Source organism: Mytilus californianus, unplaced genomic scaffold, assembly GCF_021869535.1.
Source record: "Mytilus californianus isolate M0D057914Y unplaced genomic scaffold, xbMytCali1.0.p SCAF_4, whole genome shotgun sequence".
NCBI lineage: Eukaryota > Metazoa > Mollusca > Bivalvia > Mytilida > Mytilidae > Mytilus > Mytilus californianus.
The window spans coordinates 30,432,507-30,456,783 of record NW_026262690.1 but is presented as its reverse complement, the minus strand read 5'-3'; the positions used below and the strand labels follow the sequence as shown (position 1 = coordinate 30,456,783).

The following is a 24,277-nucleotide window of genomic DNA, read 5'->3' as shown; positions in this document are numbered from 1 at the left end:
GATCAATTTCAATGGGGTTTTATTCTTGAATTCTTGGGGTTCTTTAATATGCTGAATATAACCGTGTATTAAGTTTTTGGATTTTGGGCCCCGTTTTTAAATTGGTCCACATTGAGGTCCAAAGGGTCCAAAATTTAACTTTGTTTGATTTCATCAAAAATTGAATTATTGGGGTTCTTAGATATGCCGAATCTAACCGTGTATTTAGATTCTTAATTTTTGGTTCCGTTTTCAAATTGGAGTACATTAAGGTCCAAAGGGTCCAAAATTAAACTTAGTTTGATTTTAACAAAAATTGAATTTTTAGTGTTCTTTGATATGCTGAATCTAAACATGTATTTAGATTTTTGATTATGGGCCCAGTTTTCAAGTTGGTCCAAATCGGGGTCCAAAATTAAACTTTGTTTGATTTCAACAAAAATTGAATATATGGGGTTCTTTGATATGCTGAATCTAACCATGTATTTAGATTTTTGGGCCCTGTTATCAACTTTGTCCACATTGAGGTCAAAAGGGTCCAAAATTAAACTTTGTTTGATTTCATCAAAAATTGAATTCTTGGGGTTCTTTGATATGCTGAATCTAACCATGTATTTAGATTTTGGATATTGGACCATAATAGGTGAATGTCCAATTTAAAATTTTTAAGTTCTTAGACCACATTCATTTTGTGTCAGAAAGCTATGCTGTGTCAAATATTTAATCACAATCCAAGTTCAGAGCTGTATCAAGCTTGAATGTTGTGTCCATACTTGCCCCAACTGTTCAGGGTTATACACGAAAGGAAGGTTGGGATTGATTTTGGGGGTTATGGTACCAACAGTTAAGGAATTAGGGGCCAAAAAGGGGCCAAAAATAAGCATTTTTGTAACTTTCAGACAATAACTTGTGTGTTAGTGTATGGATCTCTCTGACATTCTACCACAAGGTTCCATATCACAAAGGGAAGGCTGTAATTGATTTTGGGGGTAATTGCCTCAAAATTTTAGGAATTAGGGGCCAAAAAAGGGGCAAAAAACAAGCATTTTTCTAGTTTCATGACAATAACTTGTGTGTAAGTGTTTGGATATTTCTGAAATTGTACTACAAGGTTTCATATCACGAAGGGAAAGCTGGAATTGAGTTCGGGGGTAATTGCCTGAAACGTTTAGGAATTGGGGGCCAAAAAGGGGCCAAAAATAAGCATTTTTCTAGTTTCAAGACAATAACTTGTGTTCAAGTGTATGGATCTCTCTGAAATTGTACTGAAAGGTACCATACCACAAAGGGAAGGCTGGGATTGAGTTTGGGGGTGATGAATCATAAGGGGGTTCAAAAAATTTGGGGGGGGGATTTTTTTTTTTTCTTTTTTTTTTCTTTTTTTCCTTTTTTTTTTCTTTTAAAATTTTCCATTTTAAGTTGGTTATTTCTGATTTATATTTAAAAGCAAATAATAATGATATTGTAGGAGATACACACCAAACAGGATGTGTAAATTTTTATATAATAAGTATTGTGCAATAGCAAGAAATTTTCAATTGCACAGTATTGCACAATAGCAAGAAATCTTCAATTGCACAGTATTGTGCAATAGCAAGAAATCTTCAATTGCACAGTATTGCGCAATAGCAAGAAATATCCAATAGCACAATATTGCGCAATAGCAAGAAATTGTCAATTGTACAGTATTGCGCAATAGCAAGATATATTCAATTGCACAGTATTGTGCAAAAGAAGATACTTCTTATAAATTGCTTATTTCTTGATCAATTTCAATGGGGTTTTATTCTTGAATTCTTGGGGTTCTTTAATATGCTGAATATAACCGTGTATTAAGTTTTTGGATTTTGGGCCCCGTTTTTAAGTTGGTCCAAATCGGGGTCCAAAATTAAACTTTGTTTGATTTCAACAAAAATTGAATAATTATGGGGTTCTTTGATATGCTGAATCTAACCATGTATTTAGATTTTGGATATTGGACCATAATAGGTGAATGTCCAATTTAAAATTTTTAAGTTCTTAGACCACATTCATTCTGTGTCAGAAACCTTTGCTGTGTCAAATATCTAATCACAATCCAAATTCAGAGCTGTATCAAGCTTGAATGTTGTGTCCATACTTGCCCCAACTGTTCAGGGTTCGACCTCTGCGGTCGTATCAAGCTGCGCCCTGCGGAGCATTTTATTCAGGATTGGCACCCTGCCCTTTTGAAATCCTAGCTGGAACACTGTGCTGGAAAGTTGTAAATCAATGCTTGCCTGTACAGATATTTGTTTATTTATGGAGGATAGATGAGTGTAAGACATTTTACTCATCCAGCAGTAATCTACCTACAGTGATGAAGTAGTTTATCTTGCTTCATTTACCCGTTACAACCTTCCAGAATTGAATCATATGTCATGTATTTCATTTGTTTTAAACATTATATTTTATTACTTTGTACAATTTAGGTAAAGATCTTGAAAGTATTCCAGCCATTGTAGCAGATACTGGTTGTGATGAGTCTATTTTAGAAATGACAAAGCAAGCTAAAGTTGTCCTGAACTGTGTTGGACCAGTAAGTCATAACATTTTTTTTTATGAATAATCATACATGTATATGGAGACAAAATTTTATAATTTGCAGAAAACACGAATTTAAAATTCATGACTGTAATAATTTGATTATTTCATTTAAATCATTTTATCATGTGTATGAATGTACATGTATTAAATAAAATTGAGAATGGAAATGGAGAATATGTCAAAGAGACAACAACCCGACCAAAGAGCAGACAACAGCTGAAGGCCACCAATGGGTCTTCAACGCAGCGAGAAAATCCCGCACCCTGAGGTGGTCCTCAGCTTGCCCCTAAATAAAATTGTGTACTAGTTCAGTGAAAATGGACGTCACACTAAACTTCAAAACATATAAATGAACTAAAATTAAAAAAAACATACAAGACTAACAAAGGCCAGAGGCTCCTGACTTGGGACAGGCGCAAAAATGCGGTGGGGTTAAACATGTTAAAAACTGTTTTCTAAACATGAACAATATATTTTCTTAACAAGCAAGTATTTCGTCATACCCCTTGTCCATCTGTATTTTCTTTCATCCCAACAATTTTCGTCACACTAGTATTTTTCTCAGAAACTACTCAACAGAGTGGCTTCATAGTTGGTGGTTTTTACTATTTATTGTAGTAAAAACTTGATACAAAGTAAGATATATTTAAACATTTATCTTTTAGCATGTTTCAGCTGAAATAAATGAATGAATTTGATATGTTTTATTCATTTTCAACACTTATACCTACTAATTTAGTCCTTACAAGTCCATAGTTTAGATTAATAAAAATTGACAAATTAATTATTACAACATTTTTCAAGATATTTTTTTTTGTAAATGCATAATTTTTACAGGTATCTTATTACCTATCATGATCACCTGGCATTGCTAGGTGTGAAAAATTAATTACTAAAACAACAGCCCCCAATAAATGATGACAAAATATGGGTTGAAAGTAATAAATTGGATATTTGAAGACTCACCTAAACAATCAAATATTTCCTGTCTATTAAAGTCTGTGAAAAGAAAATCATCTTCATGCAGGAAATGGAAAGTATGATGGACCTTACTTTTACATGTCTTAAGGCTTCTGTAATTTATGGTTTAAACCAAAAAATATATAATGTAAAATAAATTTTTACCTTTACCTAATCAATTTTTACTTACACATAGTACAACCACCTTGACCTAAAGCACCTAACTGAAACCTAAAAGAGCCCATTTGGAACTTCTATACACTATAAGACAACAACAAAACCAGTGCAAAATGTAATGATTCCAATATTTTGTACAAATAAATCATTGTAAATCACTGTTTATTAAGAATTTACAATAAAAATAGAACTAAGACCACTTAAAATGGCTTTAACACTTTCATTATTTCATTACTTAGATAATTGACCAGGTAGAGAGTGGTTTTTGTCGAGCCTGCGACTTTTGTCGCAGAAAGCTCGACATAGGGATAGTGATCCGGCGGCGGCGGCGTTAGCTAACTTCTTAAAAGCTTTATATTTTAGAAGGTGGAAGGTCTGGATGCTTCATACTTTGTATATGGATGCCTCATGTTACGAAGTTTCCGTCAGTCACATGTCCAATGTCCTTGACCTCATTTTCATGGTTCAGTGACTACTTGAAAAAAAGTTAAGATTTTTTGTAATGTTAGATTCTCTCTTATTATAAGTAATAGGATAACTATATTTGGTATGTGCGTACCTTGCAAGGTCCTCATGCCCGTCAGACAGTTTTCACTTGACCTCGACCTCATTTCATGGATCAGTTAACAAGGTTAAGTTTTGGTGGTCAAGTCCATATCTCAGATACTATAAGCAATAGGTCTAGTATATTCAGTGTATGGAAGGACTGTAAGGTGTACATGTCCAACTGGCAGGTGTCATCTGACCTTGACCTCATTTTCATGGTTCAGTGGTTACAGTTAAGTTTTTGTGTTTTGGTCTGTTTTTCTTATACTGTATGCCATAGGTCTACTATATTTGGTGTATGGAGTGATTGTAAGGTGTACATGTCTAGCGGGCAGGTGTCATCTGACCTTGACCTCATTTTCATGGTTCAGTGGTCAAAGTTAAGTTTTTGAGTTTTGGTCTTTTTTTCTAATACTATATGCAACAGTTCAACTATATTTGGTATGTGCGTACCTTGCAAGGTCCTCATGCCCGTCAGACAGTTTTCACTTGACCTCGACCTCATTTCATGGATCAGTGAACAAGGTTAAGTTTTGGTGGTCAAGTCCATATCTCAGATACTATAAGCAATAGGTCTAGTATATTCGGTGTATGGAAGGACTGTAAGGTGTACATGTCCAACTGGCAGGTGTCATCTGACCTTGACCTCATTTTCATGGTTCAGTGGTTATAGTTAAGTTTTTGTGTTTTGGTCTGTTTTTCTTATACTGTATGCCATAGGTCTACTATATTTGGTGTATGGAATGATTGTAAGGTGTACATGTCTAGCGGGCAGGTGTCATCTGACCTTCACCTCATTTTCATGGTTCAGTGGTCAAAGTTAAGTTTGTTCAGTTTTGGTCTTTTTTTCTAATACTATATGCAATAGTTCAACTATATTTGGTGTATGGAAATATTTTATGATCTATTTGGCAGTCACGCAGGTTTTATTTGACCTTGACCTCATTTTTACGGTTCATTGCTCAGTGTTAAGTTTTTGTGTTTTGGTCTGTTTTTCTTAAACTATAAGCAATAGGTCAACTATATTTGTTGTATGGAAGAATTGTTAGCTGTACATGCCTGCCTAGCATGGTTCATCTGACCTTGACCTCATTTTCATGGTTCATTGGTCAATGTTTAGTTTACTTGGTTAATGTTAAGTTTATGTGACAGTTGTAATAAAGCTTTATATTTAGGACTATCAACATAATATCAATGATTAGTAAAGAAGGCGAGACATTTCAGTGTGTGCACTCTTGTTATAGTAATGTCCACTCAAAATTTCAATCGACCGGTATTTGCCAGTATTTACCGATATTTACCGCCGGCATGGTCAAAACTAGTATTGACCACTTTTTGCCAATCTTGGTTAGAAACCTACTTCCTGTTTGCCAACACTTGAATTTTTTTCTCGCCTTGACGGAGTAAAAAAGCCAGACATAGGTATGCTGTTTCTGGCGGTGACGGAGGCGGCGTCAACAATGTATTAGTTTGTGATTAGGTCTAGTTTATGGTGAACCACTAGCGGTAGGTCAATGATATTTGGTATGCAGTTGTATTATCATTGGCACATCTCATTACCGTGGAGATTATTTGGCCCCGCCCCCTCAGTCATGGTCTATTGACTTTGAAACTTTTGCTTAGTTTGCATGTTTTAGTTTGTGATTAGGTCAGTTCAAGGGGAACCATTAGTGGTAGGCCAATGTCAATTGGTATGCAGTTGTATAAGCATTAGTACATCTCATTTCCATGGAGAATATTTGGTCCAGTCCCCTCAGTCATGGTTTATTGACTTTGAAACTTTTGCTTCTTTTACATATATTAGTTTGTGATTAGATCAGTTTAAGATGAACTGCTAATGTCAAGTCTCATTTCCATAGAGATTATATAGCCCCACTCCCTCATCATGGTTCATTGTCTTTGAAACTTTTACATAGTTTACAAGTTAATGTTTATGTTTAGGTTTGTTTAAAGGGAACGACTTATGATAAGTCGATGTTATTTGGTATGCAGTTGTATTAGCATTGGCACATTTCATTTCCATGGAGATTGTTTAGCCATGTACTTTCAGTCATGGTTCATTGACTTTGAATATTTGCATAACTTACATGTTAAAGTATTGTTATTTTAATTTCAAGATTTGCATTATCAAAATTACAAAAAGGCGAGACATATCTCTGTGTTAACAGTTTATGTAATATGTTGAATGAACTTAAAAAAAATTGTCACACTTTTCTCATAAAACTACCGAAAAGAACAACTTCATATTTAATCTGCACTGCTCATCAGTGATGAGTTATAACTTGTGTGCACTTTTCAGATCTGCTAGACAAATGATATTTCCTTTTCTGATACTTTGAAATACGAGTGGGAGTTTTGCCTTAAAATTTTTTTGGACATAAGATGCTTTTCTATTGCATTCAATGCTCCAATCATTGTAAACAAAAGGTAAAAAATTGGGGTTGACATATATGCAGTTGTGTCAGCTCATTGCTGTGGATAGGCAGTTATTGAACACACAGTGATCCAATGTGCTTCCCATTTTACCTTTAAAGACCTGGTCTAGGAAGCAAAAACTTAAATTTTTTGTTGGATGATCACAAATACGTCACCATTTGCCCAGAACCATCCTCTTCATTGATCTTTGTTTTAACAGACAACCCAAAATGTTTCTGTCTTGGATGAAATAAATAAGGGAATTTTGCACTTACTGTAGGTTTAAACCAGCCCAGTGAGACACTTTTTGATATCATTTTTTCAAAACATGATTTAAACTACAGTAACATTTGGTGAAAGTTTTAAGAGTCCCAATCTGCTTCAAAATATTATAACCCAGTGCTTATACCATCAATCAAACAGTAAAAATAAAATTATTGCATTACATTGTGTAGGTAAGCTAAAATATGCAAGATTGATTATATCTTTTCAGTACCGTTTCCATGGGGAAAAAGTTGTAAAAGCATGTATTGAAGGTGGAGCCAGCCATTTGGATATAAGTGGTGAACCACAGGTAACTGATAATGTACATTGTTTTGAGATGTCAACTACTGCTTGTGAAAAATAATGGGAGATAATAAACCTACTGAGATTCCCGACCGAAATCTTATAAGCGTTAGGTCCCATGACACAAAGTATCATTTAGGAAGGCAATTTGTGCAAGGAGAACACATAAACAGTTAATAAGTTACATCTAAGGATATTTGTTGTGCAAAATGCTGAACAAAATCATTTTGTTAGCATTGAAAAGATTAGTGGTAGTGTGTCATTATTTTACATAGGTATGTAAGAAAATGATAGTTTGCAAATAAAGCTTAACACAGCCTTTACGTTTAGGAACCATTCAACTGTATATTAAAGCAAATAAATTTTTTTTTTTTGCATAAAGCGGACGCACAGACCGAAAAACATAATGCCCCTCTACTATCGTAGGTGGGGCATAAAAATCGTTCTCTTTATGGCTACAGTTTGTATAGTATTTAAGCAATTTAAACTAAAAATGGAAAATAAGCTAAACAATTTTACAATATATAACATTGAAGAGTAAGTAAAATATATTAAATTGTATTGTAAATTCTCTCATGGTTGTGGCCTGTTATCTATTTCTTGCATCATGTGCATGAAGAGATGCAGTGTGATACGAAAATCTGAGTTAATTTGATTGGCTTATCCAGCATCATGAGACAATATTACTACATTTCCATTAGCTATTCATTGGGTCATTGATGACTTTCAAAGGTTAAGATGATGTACATTTCGTCCATGGCAACGGACATATGTGATTTCTTCAATAATATACAAAACACTCACACTTTTCACATGAAAATCTTCTATTTGTCAAATTTTATTACATTCTGAAGCATACAAAAAGTTTTAAAATGTCGGATGTTAAAGTTTGACACCGGAACAGGACATATGACGTCATACTTGAATGTGCAAAAGACTAGACCAATTTGTTAGTGGAAGTTAACTTAACACAACGAGAGTGTTGACCATAAGAGAAATAGGTTTAACAACTTGTTAGAAGTGGATATCGCATGATATCATCTCTCGTTATTTAATTTAAATAGTAAAATTACTAATTAGATATAAATTTACTAAATTTACTCCCCAAAGGCTCGTTTATTATTATATTGAAATTAAATAACTCGAGTTGATATCAAGCAATATCCAATTCTCACTCGTTATGAAACCTTTAAATATCAGTTGCAACTCGAATATAAAGCTTTTCCATGGAAATAATTGAGTGAGCATACAAAAAAGAACTGCTTGATCGCCAATTTAAAGCAATTACAGTTCATTCCCTTTGCATATAAGAATTTTTTTCAAGAAGGGTTAGCCTTTTTATTTTTTATAAGTAACTTATAACCACTTACCGGGTATATATGTATCATCCTATTTTATTGAATTCTAGATATCTTCTTCATATCAATTAAATAAACATATATATGTGTTAAATATTGTGTGCAGATCCATTTTTCAGAAACCTTTACACAAATGTATCTTAGTGTATCAATGATATTTGAACTTCACAATTACAGTTCTAAAAATTTTCATGATTACTTCAACTCTGTTAAGCAACATGTAGACTATTGTAACCAACATTATTTGCACAGGTGTTTTTAAGTTAGGATATTTCTGTCTTACAGACTCATCATCTAGTTCTGACTTACATTTTTAGTTCCTTGAAAGGATGCAGCTGATGTATAACAATAAAGCTAAAGAAGCCGGGGTGTTTGTAATAGGAACATGTGGATTTGATAGCATACCAGCAGAAATGGGAGTTGTGTTTGCACAAAACAAGTTTCAAGGTAATTCCTCATATAGTTTAGTTTTTAATATAAATCTGATTGTGATCTGTATAAAAATGATAACTGATGACAAGCCTTCCATTGAAGAACATATTTTTCATTACAAATTTCTTAGATTGAATTAGTTTTTTGCATATATGTAACATTCAGAAACGTGTCCATCCCCCTAAACATGTCCATGTCCCCAAACATGTCCATAAGACATCACTGAATTCCCAAACATATCTAGTTGATGAAGAATGGAAAAACATGTCTTTTTCATGATCACCCAACCATTATTAAAAAGGAGATGTGGTATGATTGCCAATGAGACATCTATATGCCAAAGTTCAAATGAAGTGGATGTAAGCAATTATGGGAAACCGTAAGGGCTTCAACAATGAGAAAAACCCATAACATATAGTCAGCTATAAAAGGCCCCGACATGGAAAATAGGAAACAATTCAAGTGAGAAAACTAACAGTCTAATTTATAACAAAACAATTTGCAAAAAACAAATATGACATACATGAAGCAACAACAACCACTGAACAACAGGCTCCTGACTTGGGACAGGCACATACAGAATGTGGCAGGGTTAAATTAGTTTGCTGGCACCAAACCCTCCCCCTAACCTGGGACAGTGGTGTAACAGAACAATATAAGAACAAACTATAATAAAAATCAGTTGAAAAAGGCTTAACTCATCAGATCGATACAAAGCAGAAAACATCTAACGAAATCACAGACCGGACGTTGCAGCATATCTATACACCACACAACAAAAAAGATTCTAAGTAAAGATCTGAGAGCACTTGCAGTTACTGACAGCTAGTTCAAAGCCAATAACAACTAATAAAAAAATCATGTGTTTAAGACTAAAAAATTGGTCAGTACACATCCAACATCCAATGGATTTGGTGTAAAGCCGTCATTAACGTTCAGAGAAAAACATGACCTTGTGTAATGCCAAAATATAGGTATTGACAGATTGTAGTACCGTGAATGTGCATATGTGTATAACAATAATATTCAGTATGGTGTTAATTTACTAATAACAAAATCAATATTTATACCAATAAAAACAATATTAAAAGATATAAATACAGTGCATATTTTTTATACAATTTGGATTTGTACCAAACTTGGACAGAAGCTTGTTTATGATCAAATGCTAGTATCTAGAAGGAAATTTTGTTTTCTTCCAGTTAACATTACATTCAGTCTGCAGTTAAAGTTTTTAAACATTTATTAGATTCATAAACTATCCTGGATTTTTACCAAACTTGGACAGAAGCTTCTTACAATCAAAAGATAGTATCAAGTGGAATATTGTTATTGATTTACTTCCTCATTTTTGTTGAGCCTGCGATTAACAGAAAAAGTAGGCGAGACACTGGGTTCCGCGGAACCCTAACAAATTTTTTTTTCTAAGAAGTGGTAGTATGACAGTAGCTCTTTAAAGGGCCAGATTTCCACGAATTGATGCAGAATTGTAAAAAAATCAGTTTGGGTGCTGCCAAATTTGAAAATTACCAAGACAGAACATTGTATCAGATAGTTTTCATTTTCTCATATCAGTTGTACCAAGTAAGTTCTCTCACTCCAATTACTGATTATTATTTGTTTTTGTTTATTAGATTAAAATAAAGTTGTCAATTTGAATAGCTTCAATTCACATTTTGGACCTCTGACCATCTCTGCAATTTTATGAAGTCTCCATTTTGGATTTTGTTTCTTTTAACTCAGTATCAGTTTTAATCTTCAGTAATTGAACGTCTGTATTGATAACCTTGGATAGTGTTGTCTTTTTTTTTTTTCTTTTGGACTTGAACAGAAACCCAACATCTTCAATCCTATCATGCATTGATTGAATTTGCTATAGACATAACTGAAGTCACAGGCGATATATTAGCGCTAAAAAACGTGGACACATTTTGGTGGATAACAACTGTCTGAAACGTTTGATAGACAAAAAATCTGACACGTTTGAGCAAAGTCAATTATAGGTCACATTTGGGCGATTTGTGTTTTTAAAGACATGTTTGGGTGAAATAGAAATTTTTTTTTGGGGGGGGGGGGGGGGGTAGACATATTTGAGAGTTACATATATGCTAGGTTATCCTCCTAGGTGGCTTTAGTTATATAAACTTTTCATTTTGAATGTCTTCACTTTTTCAAGATATTGATATCTTTCAAATAGAATTAAAGGTTTCCTATTTGCAACCAATGGCTAAATCAAAATAAAATTGAAAGTTGCAATATTTAAGGAAAATGATCATACACCGTCATAATCAATTCTGTCTATAAAAACAACTTTTAAATGCAGCATATACATAAGATACATACTTAAATTTTTATGCTTGATATGGATAAAATATTAAATTCTATTTTTCCAAATTTAAAAACTTAAACAATATAAGATAGTACTGAACTTTTTGATAGCCAAATTGTCAGCATTTACCTGATCAATAATTATATTTCAAGCAACGTTTTTTTTTAACAGGTGAAATTAATTCCATTGAAGCTTACCTAGACTTTGAGGCAAAAGAGGTAATACTGTATACCTTCATTTTATATATATATAAATCAGTTTCTTGCCAGGATTTTTTCTCTGTGTTATGCATAGTTGATTCAATGATGATCATGTTTATATCCGTAGTGTTCATCCTAAATCAAAATTGTTTGTAGTGACAAAAGTATGTATATATACAATGTACATATAAAAATGATAGAACAACTATACAGTATAAAATATAGTTTAAATTCAGATCATACTTGTTGAAGACCTGTTACTGTCAGAAATTCAAAGTTTTTCTACTATATGTTAAACAGAAACTTTTGACATATGAGAGGTATCCAAAGATTGAGTTTAGCACTCGGACAAACAGTGGGTCACTAGTGTGCATTTTTTTTTGCTTATATTTTAGAACATGGACCGTTGTCACTTATGAACATATGCATTAAGAACTAAACAGTTTTCACTTTATTCAAACATTAGTCATATTTAGCTATGGTGTTTCAAGAAGAGACAAATATCTGCCAAATGAACCAAGTATATTTCTTTCTCTTATGGTTGTGGCCTGTTATCTATTTCTTGCATGAAGAAATATACCTTGTATCACACTGTACGGAGTGTGATGCGAAAACAGTGTGTATTTGATTGGCTAATCCAGCATCTTAGACGATACTACGACATTTCCATTGGCTATACGTTAGGTCATTGATAACTTTCAAAGGTTAAGACAATGTTTATTTAGTCCATGGCAACGGATATATATGATTTCTTCAATAATATACAAAATGCTCACACTTTTCATCTGGAAATCTTCTTTCTGTCAAATTCTATTACATTCTGAGGCGTAATTTCGAAATGTCTGATGTTAAAGTTTGACGTCCGAAAAGGACAGTATAGGCTCGTTTATTATTATATTGAAATTAACTAACTCGAGTTGATATCAAGCGATATCCAATTCTCTCTTGTTATGAAACCTTTAATTCTCCCATAAATTTGGATGCACTTCTTTCTTCTTTAAATCTGAAAAAGAAAGTTTTGAAATTAACAACATAAACTTAATTGAAGAGGAGCTTAAAGCTGAATTTTGAAATTTATATGATATTCTAAAGCAAATATAGATTTTGCTTTGCTTGAGAATGTTACATATCCAAAATTGAGGATGTCATAAAGTGATAGTATCATGTCCCTGCACAAAATATTTTTAACCTTTGGAGGAGCTGGCAAGCGTTTTTTCAAACATCAATAGAACTAAATGAAGAGAAAACCTAATATCCTACTTCATAGCTTAAGTCATCCCAAAATAAGGGTTTGGTGAATGATTTTTTTTGTTCAAAGGAATGCTATTTGTTGCATTAGTATTTTGTAAAAAAAATGATTAGCTTTCAAAGTATATTATTTCATATCAGCAACTGTCAACAATATATGATTCAGGAATGATTTTTTTTTGTCTTTTCACAAGCATCACTTAATTATTTGTTTTACCTGTGTTTTTGTTAAAAGGTACTTTTATTAAAAAAAAACAACAATTAAATTTCTATTTCAAGGGTACTGCTATTAATGTAACCACACTGGAATCAGCCGTTTATGGATTTGCTCATGCCAATGAATTGAAGAGTCTGAGAAAATCTCTGTACCCTGAACCACTACCAAAACCAAAATACAGGTTAAATAAAAGGTACAGACATGACAACCAAATTGCCAAACGATTTCTTATGGTTGTGATATGCTATGCATTTGCATGGAAAATAATTTATAGGTTTATTGTGGACATAAAATGCTGTGAACCAACTGTTATTTAAGAGCAATTTATTTTCATTTGATTTGAAAGTAAAACTAAAATGTTCAAATTTCATGTATTTTAAAAGGAACATATATTAATTGTATGTCAATGAAACTACACACATTATTTAATCAATTGAAAATAAATTGCCATTAAAAAGTTGGCCCACAGTTAATAATTTTAGAATATTGAAATTTATACAATATTTGTAACAACCCATTGATATACAACAGTTTGTATCTTCAGGAGTTGTTTGAACAGATTGTATGAATCTTTATTCGGCTATGGATGTAAATCTATTTCCATAGAACTTATTTGTTTTAGGGGTTAGTAGGTAATGTGACAACATTAGAATCAGCTGTTTATGGCTTTGCTCATGCTAGTGAGCTGAAGAGTTTGAGGCATTCTCTTTATCCAGAACCACTACCAAAGCCAAGTTTTAAACTTCAAAAACGGTAACATAGAATGTGTTAAAAGCACACTATTTATCTGGCTTATAAAAAAATATATGCTTTAATTTTCTGTATGGTATGATTTTTAATTATACCCCTGCTAAAAGGAGCCGTAGTATAATGCTTTACCTTTACGTCCATTTGTATGTCCCATGATACATTTGTCACATTTTTATACGCCCGTTTACGGGACGTATTATGGTATACCGTTGTCCGTCCGTCTGTCCGTCGTCAACATGTCGGACAATAACTCAAAAATGCTTTAACCAATTTGCATAAAACTTTGGTGAATTGTTTATATCTATTGACGTGAGCTCCCTTTTGTTTTTTTATAAAATTTAGATTTCACATTTCCGAGTTATGGGGTTTTATTCATTAAAAAAAGGGTGATTTTCCAGTTTTCGGACAATTAGTCAAGAATGCTTTCACCAACTTGCAAGAAATTGTGGTGAATTGTTTATATCTATTGACATGAGCTCCCTTTTGATTTTTATAAATTTTAGATTTTACATTTCCGAGTTTTATTCATAAAAAAAGGGGGGATTTTCCAGTTTTCGGACAAAAACTCATAAATGCTTTCAGCAATTCTTATGAAACTTTGGTGAATTGTTTGTATGTATTGATGTAAGCTCCCTTGAGAATTTTATAAATTTTACATTTTACATTTCTGAGTTATGGGGTTTTATTCATTAAAAAAAGGGGTGATTTTCCAGTTTTCGGACAATAACTCAAAAATGCTGCCACCAATTTTCATGAAACTTTGGTGAATTGGTTATATCTATTGATGTAAGCTCCCTTTTTATTTTCATAAATTTCTAATATGACATTGAGAATTAATTGAACTTTATTTGTTTATAGTCTGACAACAGATTTACTAAGTATTGAACAACAGCAAGAAATCTTTAATTGAATATAAATTCAATTCATATAACCAATTTCAAGTTCTTTGACTACATTTATTCAGAAACCTATAATATGTCAAATATTTCATTACAATCCAAATTCAGACCTGAATCAAGCTTGAATATTTTGTCCATTTTTGCCCCAACTGTTCAGGGTTGGACCTCTTCGGGCGTATCTAGCTGCGCTCAGCGAAGCAGTTTATTTACAGAATTACAAATAAGAACTTCCTGAAATTTGGTATCAGGCTTAATGTCAAAATGCTAAACCATGATGCATTTTCAAATTCATTGCTCCTCAACTTCCTTTTTATACGACTGCAAAAAAAATTTGCGGTCATATATTGGTATGACGTTGGCGTAGTCATCCTCTTCCGAAGACACATTGGTTTTCGCACTCTAACTTTAGTTTAATTGAATGGATCTCTATGAAATTTTACAATAAGGTTCAATACCACAAAAGGAAGGTTGGGATTGATTTTGGGTGTTATGGTACCAACAGTTAAGGAATTAGGGGCCAAAAATAAGCATTTTTGTAACTTCCAGACATAACTTGTGTGTTAGTGTATGGATCTCTCTGACATTGTACCACAAGGTTCCATATCACAAAGGGAATGCTGGGATTGATTTTGGGGGTAATTGCCTCCAAATTTTAGGAATTATGAGGCCAAAAAAGGGGCAAAATAAAGTGTTTTTCTAGTTTCATGACAATAACTTGTGTGTAAGTGTATTGGTCTTTCTGAAATTGTACTACAAGGTTCCATATCACAAAGGGAAAGCTGGAATTGAGTTTGGGGGTAATTGCCCAAAACGTTTAGGAATAAGGGGCCAAAAAGGGGCCAAAAATAAGCATTTTTCTAGTTTCCAGATAATAACTTGTGTTCAAGTGTATGGATCTCTCTGAAATTGTACTGCAAGGTACCATACGACAAAGGGAAGGCTGGGATTGAGTTTGGGGATGATGAATCATAAGGGGGTTCAAAAAATTTGAGGGGGGATTTTTTTTCTTTAAAATTTTCCATTTTAAATTGGTTATTTCTGATTTATATATAAAAGCAAAGAATAATGATATTGTTTGAATAGGTAAATTAAAAAATTTTAAGTTCTTAGACCACATTCATTCTGTGTCAGAAACCTATGCTGTGTCAAATATTTAATCACAATCCAAATTCAGTGCTGTATCAAGCTTGAATGTTGTGTCCATACTTGCCCCAACTGTTCAGGGTTCGACCTCTGCGGTCGTATCAAGCTGCGCCCAGCGGAGCATTTTATTACTGAATACTTAAATATTCTAACACATAATGCCCATTCATGAAATTTCCTCACATTTTTTTTAGACAACTATAAATAAGAGCTTCCTGAAATTTGTTATTGGGCTTGATGTGAGCATTCGTTACTCTTTGAAGCCTTTTCACATTCATTGCTCATCAACTTCTGGTTTATTATATATTTAGATATATTTACACAAAATGGCCATTTAGACATTTTATATCAAATTTCTCTGCTATTGCTTCTATTGCATATTTATCTGAATATTTTTTTTCATTTCTAAACAATTTATAAGTAGGAACTGTACTGCTTTCATTTAAAATGGAAACTTATGAATCTTTTTGTTTAAAGACTAATTTTTGTCTCGCCTTGTCGCAGTATGCGAGACATAGGTATTTCTATCCGCCGGCGGAGGCGTAAACTATTTGTATAAAGCTTTATATTGCTGAAGGTAGAAGACCTGGATGCTTCATATCTTGTATGGAGATACCTTATGTTACGAAGTTTCCGACTGTCATATGTCCAATGTCCTTGACCTCATTTTCATGGTTCAGTGACTGCTTGAAAAAAAAAAAAGTTTTTTTTTGTCATGTGAATTTCTCTCTTATTATGAGTACATGTAATAGGATAACCATATTTGGTATCTTGGTTCCTTGCAATGTCTACATGTCCGTCAGACAGGGTTCACCTGACCTCGACCTCATTTCATGGATCAGTGATCAAGGTTAAAGTTATGTGATTAGGTTTGTTTCTCAAATACTATAAGCAGTAGGTCATCTATATGTGGTGTGTGGAATGACTGTAAGGTGTACATGTCTGTCTAACAGGTACCATCTGACCTTGACCTAATTTTCATGGTTCATGGGTCAGTGTTAAGTTTTTGTGTTTTGGTTTGTTTTTCAAGTACTATAAGCAACAGGTCAATTATATTTGGTGTATGGAATGATTGTAAGGCGTACATGTCTGTCTAGCTGGTACCATCTGACCTTGACCTCATTTTCATGGTTCATTGGTCAATGTTAAGTTTTTGTGTTTTGGTCTGTTTTTCAAGTACTATAAGCAATAGTCAACTATATTTGGTGTATGGAATGACTGTAATGGGTACATTTCAGTCTGGCAGGTTTCATCTGACCTTGACCTCATTTTCATGGTTCATTGGTCAATGTTAAGTTTTTGTGGTTTGGGCTGTTTTTCTTAAACTATAAGCAATAGGTCAACTATATTTGGTGCATTGAATGATTATAAAGTGTACATGTCTGTTAGGCAGGTATCATCTGACCTTGACCTTATTTTCATGGTTCATTGGTCAATGTTAAGTTTTTGTGGTTTGGTTTGTTTTTATACGACCGCAAAAAAATTTTGAGGTCGTATATTGGTATGACGTTGGCGTCGTCGTCGTCCGGCGTCGTCGTCCGAATACACAATGGTTTTCGCACTCTAACTTTAGTTTAAGTAAATGGATCTCTATGAAATTTTACCATAAGGTTCAATACCACAATAGGAAGGTGGGGATTGATTTTGGGGGTTATGGTACCAACAGTTAAGGAATTAGGGGCCAAAAAGGGGCCGAAAATAAGCATTTTTGTAACTTCCAGGCATAACTTGTGTGTTAGCATATGGATCTCTTTGACATTGTACCACAAGATTCCATATCACAAAGGGTCAATGCTGGGATTGATTTTGGGGTTAATTGCCTCAAAATTGTAGGAATAAGGGGCCAAAAGGGGGCAAAAAACAAGCATTTTTCTAGTTTCATGACAATAACTTGTGTGTAAGTGTATGGATCTTTCTGAAATTTTACTACAAGGTTCCATTTCACAAAGGGAAAGCTGGAATTGAGTGTTGTGGTAATTGCCCAAAACGTTTAGTAATAAGGGGCCTAAAAAGGGGTTTAAAATAAGCATTTTTGAGTTTCTAGACAATAACTTGTGTTCAAGTGTATGGATCTCTCTAAAATTGTATTACAAGGTACCATACCACAAAGGCAAGGCTGTTATTGAGCTTGGTTTGGGGGGAAAGGGGGTGGGGGTGATGAATCATAAGGGGGGGCGGGGTCAAAAAAGGGGTAATTTTTTTTTTTCCTTTTTTTTTTTGTTTAAAATTTACATTTTAAGTTAGTTATTTTTTATCACGAAGAGAAAGTAGGAATTGAGTTTTGGGGTTAATTGCTCAAACATTTATGAATAAGGGGCCAAATATTGGTCAAAAATAAGGATTTTTTTAGTTTGCAACAAAAACTTGTGTTCAAGTGTATGGATCTCTGTGAAATTGTATTGCAATGTACCATACCACAAATTGAAGGTTGTGATTGAGGTGGGGGATGATGAATCAAAAGGGGGTTGAAAAAATGTGTGGGAGGTAGGATTTTTTTTTTTCCTTTTTTTTTCTTTAAAATTTTCCATTTAAAGATGGTTGTTTCAGATTTATATATGAAAGAAAATAATAATGATACGGTTATATATCATGAGGAATTGAAATTTAAAATTATGTATATTGGAAATTTAAGTTACATTGGAAAGTAATAATTGGCTTTGGGGGGGGGGGGGGGGTTATGGCTCTAATGTTTAAGGAATAAGGGGAAAAAAGGTTAAAAAACAAGGGTTTCCATTTTAATAGACAAATAATTGAGTAAAGAACATTATTTAAAAGCAGTGTAAGGTTGGTAATTCAATCTCATTTAAATATCTCATCTACACTGCTTTTAAATTATGTAAATTGGAAATTTGCCAATAACTTTATTGTTAATAAATGCATTGGAAATTTGCCAACAATTTTAGTGTAATAAACTTCATTGGAAATTTGCCAATATAAAATTTTGCTGATGAAGGATTTTTGTTTACCTTTAGCCTTGACTATGAAGTCATTTTCTATGTTTATAGCCTTATGATGTAGTTGAATTATTTAATACTTTTATGATGTGTTTAAATGGGGTTTTATCATGTTTATGGTTGCAAATTTCTTGTTTTAGTATAATAAACTCCATTTAAAATTTGCCAATAAAAATATTTTTGTTTATTTTTAGCTATGATTATGATGTCATTTTCTATTTTACTTTTATGGTTGCAAAGAAATTTTTATTTTTAGATATTACTGTTAAATGATGCTGATTAAGGTTTTTGCTATGTTTAGCCATGACTATGATGTCATTTTCTATTTTAATATCTGTTATGATGTACTTAAATGGGCTTTTATGGTTACAAAGGAATTTTATTTTTAGATATTACTATAAAATGTTGCTGATGCTGATTAAGGATTTTGTTTATTTTTAGCCATGACTATGATGTCATTTTCTATTTTAATACCTTTATGATGTAATTTCCATTTTTAGATATTACTGTTAAATGATGCTGATTAAGGGTTTTTTGCTATGTTTAGCCATGACTATGATGTCATTTTCTATTTTAATATCTTTATGATGTATTTAAATGGGCTTTTATGGTTACAAAGGAATTTTATTTTTAGATATTACTTTAAATGTTGCTGATTAAGGATTTTTGTTTATTTTTAGCCATGACTATGATGTGACTTTCTATTTTAATACCTTTATGATGTATTTAAATGGGCTCCCATGTATTTAGATTTTTGATTATTTATACATGTTACCAAATTGGTCCACATTGAACAAAAACGGTCCAAATTTCAACTTTATTACATTACATCAAACATTGAATTCTACATATTCTTTGATATATTGAAATTAACAAACAATTTAGTTTATGGATATTCCACCATAATAGGTAAATTAAATTTTTTCCAGTTCTTACACCACATTCATCCTGTGTCAGAAACCTATGCTGTGTCAAATATTTAATGACAATCCAAAGTCATAGCTGTATCAAGCTTGAATTTTGTGTCCATACTTGCCCCAACTGTTCAGGGTTCGACCTCTGCGGTCGTATCAAGCTGCGCCCCAGCGAAGCATTTTATTCAAGTATTTTAAGCAATAGGTCAACTATATTAGGTGTATGGAATGATTGTAAGGTGTATATGTCTGTCTGGCAGATATCATCTGACCTTGACCTCATTTTCATGGTTCATTGGTCAATGTTAATTTTTTTTTTACAAATCACGTAACTTTAACCTAATATGGTCTATTTTTCAATTATCATAAATCATAGGTCAACTATATTTTGTGCATAAAAAAATGTAAGGTGTATATGTCTGTCTGACACAATTTAACTGACCTGAGTTTCTGTGATGCTTTTATTTAAAACTTTATCTTTAAGACTTTCAACATAAAATCAATGGTCAGTAAAGCAGGCAAGACATTTCAGCGTGTGCACTCTTGTTTAAAATTCATTTTACAGTAATCATGAATTAATTTATAATATTTTATCAAAACATCACATTGCCTTTATATGTAATCAGCCTAATGTTAAGTAGAATACATAAAAATACAAATGGAAATATATATATAAAAATAAGATGATGTGGTATGATTGCCAATGAGACAACTCTCCACAGGAGACCAACTGACACAGAAATTAACAACTATAGGTCACCGTATGACTTTTTGTTAGCTAAGATACTGAGGATATATTAATGATACTGGTAATTAAGTACTACAACCTGATTAATTTGCATAACATGGTAAAAGATCTTTTCTGTTATTGATGCATGCATGGTGAATATTGCTTTTTATTAAGATAGTATGACATCTAATACATACAAAAAGTTTCAGTCTTAAGGCCTCGAATATTGGATCGATGCAATGGTTTAATAGGGTAAACATATGTTTTGCTTAGTATATTACTATAACATAAGATTTTGTTATAACTATTAATGTGACATATATCTATTACTTTATTTTACAGAGGTGCTGTACATAAAAATGAAATAGTAAATAAGTACTGTGTACCATTCATGGGAAGTGATAAATCAGTGGTCAATAGAACACAAAGATACAACTATGAACACAAGAAACAGAGACCTGTAATTATATAAGTTTCTACCATTCCATATTATTTTCAGATATATTGATGCTTACACAGTGTTCCAGCTAGGATTTCAAAAGGGCAGGGAACCAATCACGAAAAGAGCACTTTAGCACGCCGATTGACAATTCAAAAAGGGCACGTCAAAAATTGTCTTTAATAGTGTAAACAGCAGGGGTCTAGTCACTTTTACCAGGATCTTTAGGTTATTGCATGATTTGACTGATGTGATGCTTAGATATAAAGATTAGAAGAAGGATCCGGAAATCTAGTTTCACTTCAGTTATTTTCATGGGACATTCCTGAGCAACAAAAGTTGGGTTCCTCTGTTTTTAAAACCAGCAATCACAGCAGAAAAGAAATTGTAACGACTCTTTTACTGCATAATCATTATGCCTGTAAAAAACATTTAAATCGATATTTGGAATTAATTTTTATAAACTTGGAACGATTAAAATGACAGTATTTTTAAAATTAATTGAGAAAAGATCACGTTTACTTTCGATTTTTATACGAAATGAAAACGGGAAGTGACAAGAGGATAATAAATTAAGAATGAATCCGGATTCATCTACGAATTGGTTCGTGTTTAACAAAAAGGCAGGAAATGATAATTTTTATGCCCCCGCCATAGCGGAGGGGGCATTAAGTTTTACCCTTGTCCGTCTGTACGTACGTCCGTACGTCCCAGAATTGGTTCTCTAACTTGAGTTTGCCTCAACCAAATGTTATGAAACTTATACAAAATGCTAATTACCACAAAACACAGATCAAGTTTGAATTTTGGTGGCCTCACTTTAACCGTTGTAGAGTTATATCCCTTTATAAATGGAAAAATTGCAAATTTTTTAGTTTCTGTTCTCTAACTTGAGTTTGCCTCAACAAAATGTTATGAAACTTATACACAATGCTTATTACCACAAAACACAGATCAAGATTGAATTTTGGTAGCGTCACTCTATCTGATGTAGAGTTATGCCCCTTTATAAATGGAAAAATTGCAAAATTTTTAGTTTCAGTCCTTAACTTGAGTTTGTCTCAACCAAATGTTATGAAACTTATACACAATGCTTATTACCACCAAATACAGATCAAGTTTGAATTTTGGTAGAGTCATTCAAACCATTCTAGAGTTATGCCCCTTTATAAATGGAAAAATTACAAAATTTTTAGTTTCCGTTTTCTAACTTAAGTTTGCCTCAACCAAATGTTATGAAACTTATACACAATGCTTATTACCACCAAATAGAAATCAAGTTGAATTTTGGTAGCGTCACTTCAATCATTATCGAGTTATGCCCCTTTATAAATAGAAAAATTGCAAAATCTTTAGTTTCTGTTCTGGAACTTAAGTTTGCCCCAACCAAACATTATGAAACCTATACACAATACTTATTACCTTAAAACTCAGATCAAGTTTAAATTTGGGTAGCGTCACTTTTATCGTTCTTGAGTTATGTCCTTTTATTATGTTGTATGCAAGCGGGGGCATCATCTGTGCTCATGGGGACACATTCTCCATTTATTTAAATTAAGTTGCTCAGTATGAAATATATTTGTTTCTCTCATTTAATTTGATACTAAATGATTTCATATTTTACGTTTTAGTGTCTATTAAATTTATAAGAATACGTTCGCGCATATGCAGTACATGATAAAGAAAGCACCTGTTTGACTCTTGAAAATATTTCACAGCTTATAACACCTGCTGTAAATGTTAATTAGCTGAGGGTCATAAACTTGTCAGAAACATGAAGACAGGTGGAATTATATAGTATTTTCATCAAAATAATACGACAATAAAGGCATGGACTCGCGTAAAAGGGCAGGGCGTCTTAACAAAAAGGCACAGGGCGTCAGTCGGATAAGGGCTGGCGGACCGCCCTGTGAAAACGATCAAGCTGGAACACTGTTACAATATTCAGGAATATATGAATAAAGATTTAATTTTATAAACTGACATGATTAAGTTGGGCTTTCAAATTTAAAAAAGTCTGTCTATGTGTATGTAACTTTTTCTTAATGGCTAGACAATATTGATTATACTTTACAAAGTTGTTTAACACTGCCTTGGGACATGTATAAAAGAATATAATCCTTACATGTTTGAAGGGAGGTAATCAAGTTTAAATACATCAATATTGCACTATGGGGTAAAGGTCTTGTAAGCCCAATTCCTAACAGTTAGATAGATATTTAAACTTTACACAGTTTTGTGAGTTGACTCACAGTTCTAGTTTAATTAGGAGACATGGCTGTTAACTGAAATATTTATTGAGGGTGACAGGGAATTAAAATTCTTTATATTAACTAAAAAAGTCCGGTTGATCATGTATAATTTAAATATTCAATACCAGAACATTCAGAGGGATACTCAAGTTCACAACAACATTCCTAATTTCCTGGCAAAATTGAAATAACCTATATCATATCAAATGTCAATGATAATTTCACAGGAATTTTTGCTCTGAATCTATTTTCAATCACTTTTAGAGGTTTACTATTCCTGTTTATCTATTTCAGATCCAGTTTGATCCTTATGTAGCTTGCTCAGGAATATTACAGCTGATAGGAATTATGCTGTTTGGTATTATATTTGCTGTTTTGTCTAAGTTCAGCTTTGGAAGGAATCTCCTTATCAAGGTAGGGATTTGAAATAACTAAAACTAACTTGACCATATAATTTCTGTGAGATAACAGTAATGATAACACATAGAAAGAAATGATATCTATAGGTTTCATAACGAATGAGAATTGGATATCACTTGATATCAACTCCAGTTATTTAATTTCAATATAATAATTAACTCGCCTAGGCTCGTTTATTATTATATTGATATAATAACTACTATTTAAATTAAATAACAAGAGTTTATATATAGTGATATCCAATTCTCAAGAGTTGTTAAACCTATTTCTCTTATGGTCAACACTCTCATTGTGTTAAATTAAAAATTCCCTGAATCGTTGGTCTAGTCTTTTGCATTTACCTGTATGACGTCATATGTCCTGTTCCGGAGTTAAACTTTATCATCAGACATTTTAAAACTTTTTGTATGCTTCAGAATTTAATGAAATTTGACAATGAGAAGATTTTCAGGTGGAAAGTGTGAGTGTTTTGTATATTATTGAAGAAATCACATATGCCTGTTGCCATGGACGAAATGTACATCGTCTTAATCTTTGAAAGTTGTCAATGACCTAACGAATAGCCAATGGAAATGTCTTAAATTTGTCTCATGATGCTGGATAAGCCAATCAAATTAACACAGTTCTCGTATCACTATTCTCTTCATGCAAGAAATAGATAACAGGTCACAACCATAAGAGAATATTTATCTATACTGAATGGAATAGCATTAATGGTGTGACAGTAAAAAGTTAGATTAGTTGCTGCCAGAATTATATGTATTTCACTTACATAGATTAGCT

At 32.7% G+C, this 24,277-nt stretch overlaps 1 protein-coding gene across 2 annotated transcripts in view; it reads left to right on the top strand.

Moving 5' to 3' along the window:
- LOC127739462 (saccharopine dehydrogenase-like oxidoreductase) overlaps positions 1 to 24,277 on the top strand; it is a 46,682-nt gene that overhangs the window by 9,788 nt on the left and 12,617 nt on the right. The window contains exons 2-8 of one of the 2 annotated variants that reach the window (XM_052201520.1): positions 2,430 to 2,536; positions 7,136 to 7,216; positions 8,885 to 9,014; positions 11,500 to 11,546; positions 13,616 to 13,746; positions 20,726 to 20,843; positions 23,369 to 23,488. In XM_052201520.1, coding sequence (XP_052057480.1) covers positions 2,430 to 2,536; positions 7,136 to 7,216; positions 8,885 to 9,014; positions 11,500 to 11,546; positions 13,616 to 13,746; positions 20,726 to 20,843; positions 23,369 to 23,488 — 734 coding nt within the window. Of the gene's footprint in view, positions 1 to 2,429; positions 2,537 to 7,135; positions 7,217 to 8,884; positions 9,015 to 11,499; positions 11,547 to 13,055; positions 13,187 to 13,615; positions 13,747 to 20,725; positions 20,844 to 23,368; positions 23,489 to 24,277 lie in introns of both variants that reach the window. The other variant, XM_052251257.1, reaches the window with a different exon arrangement.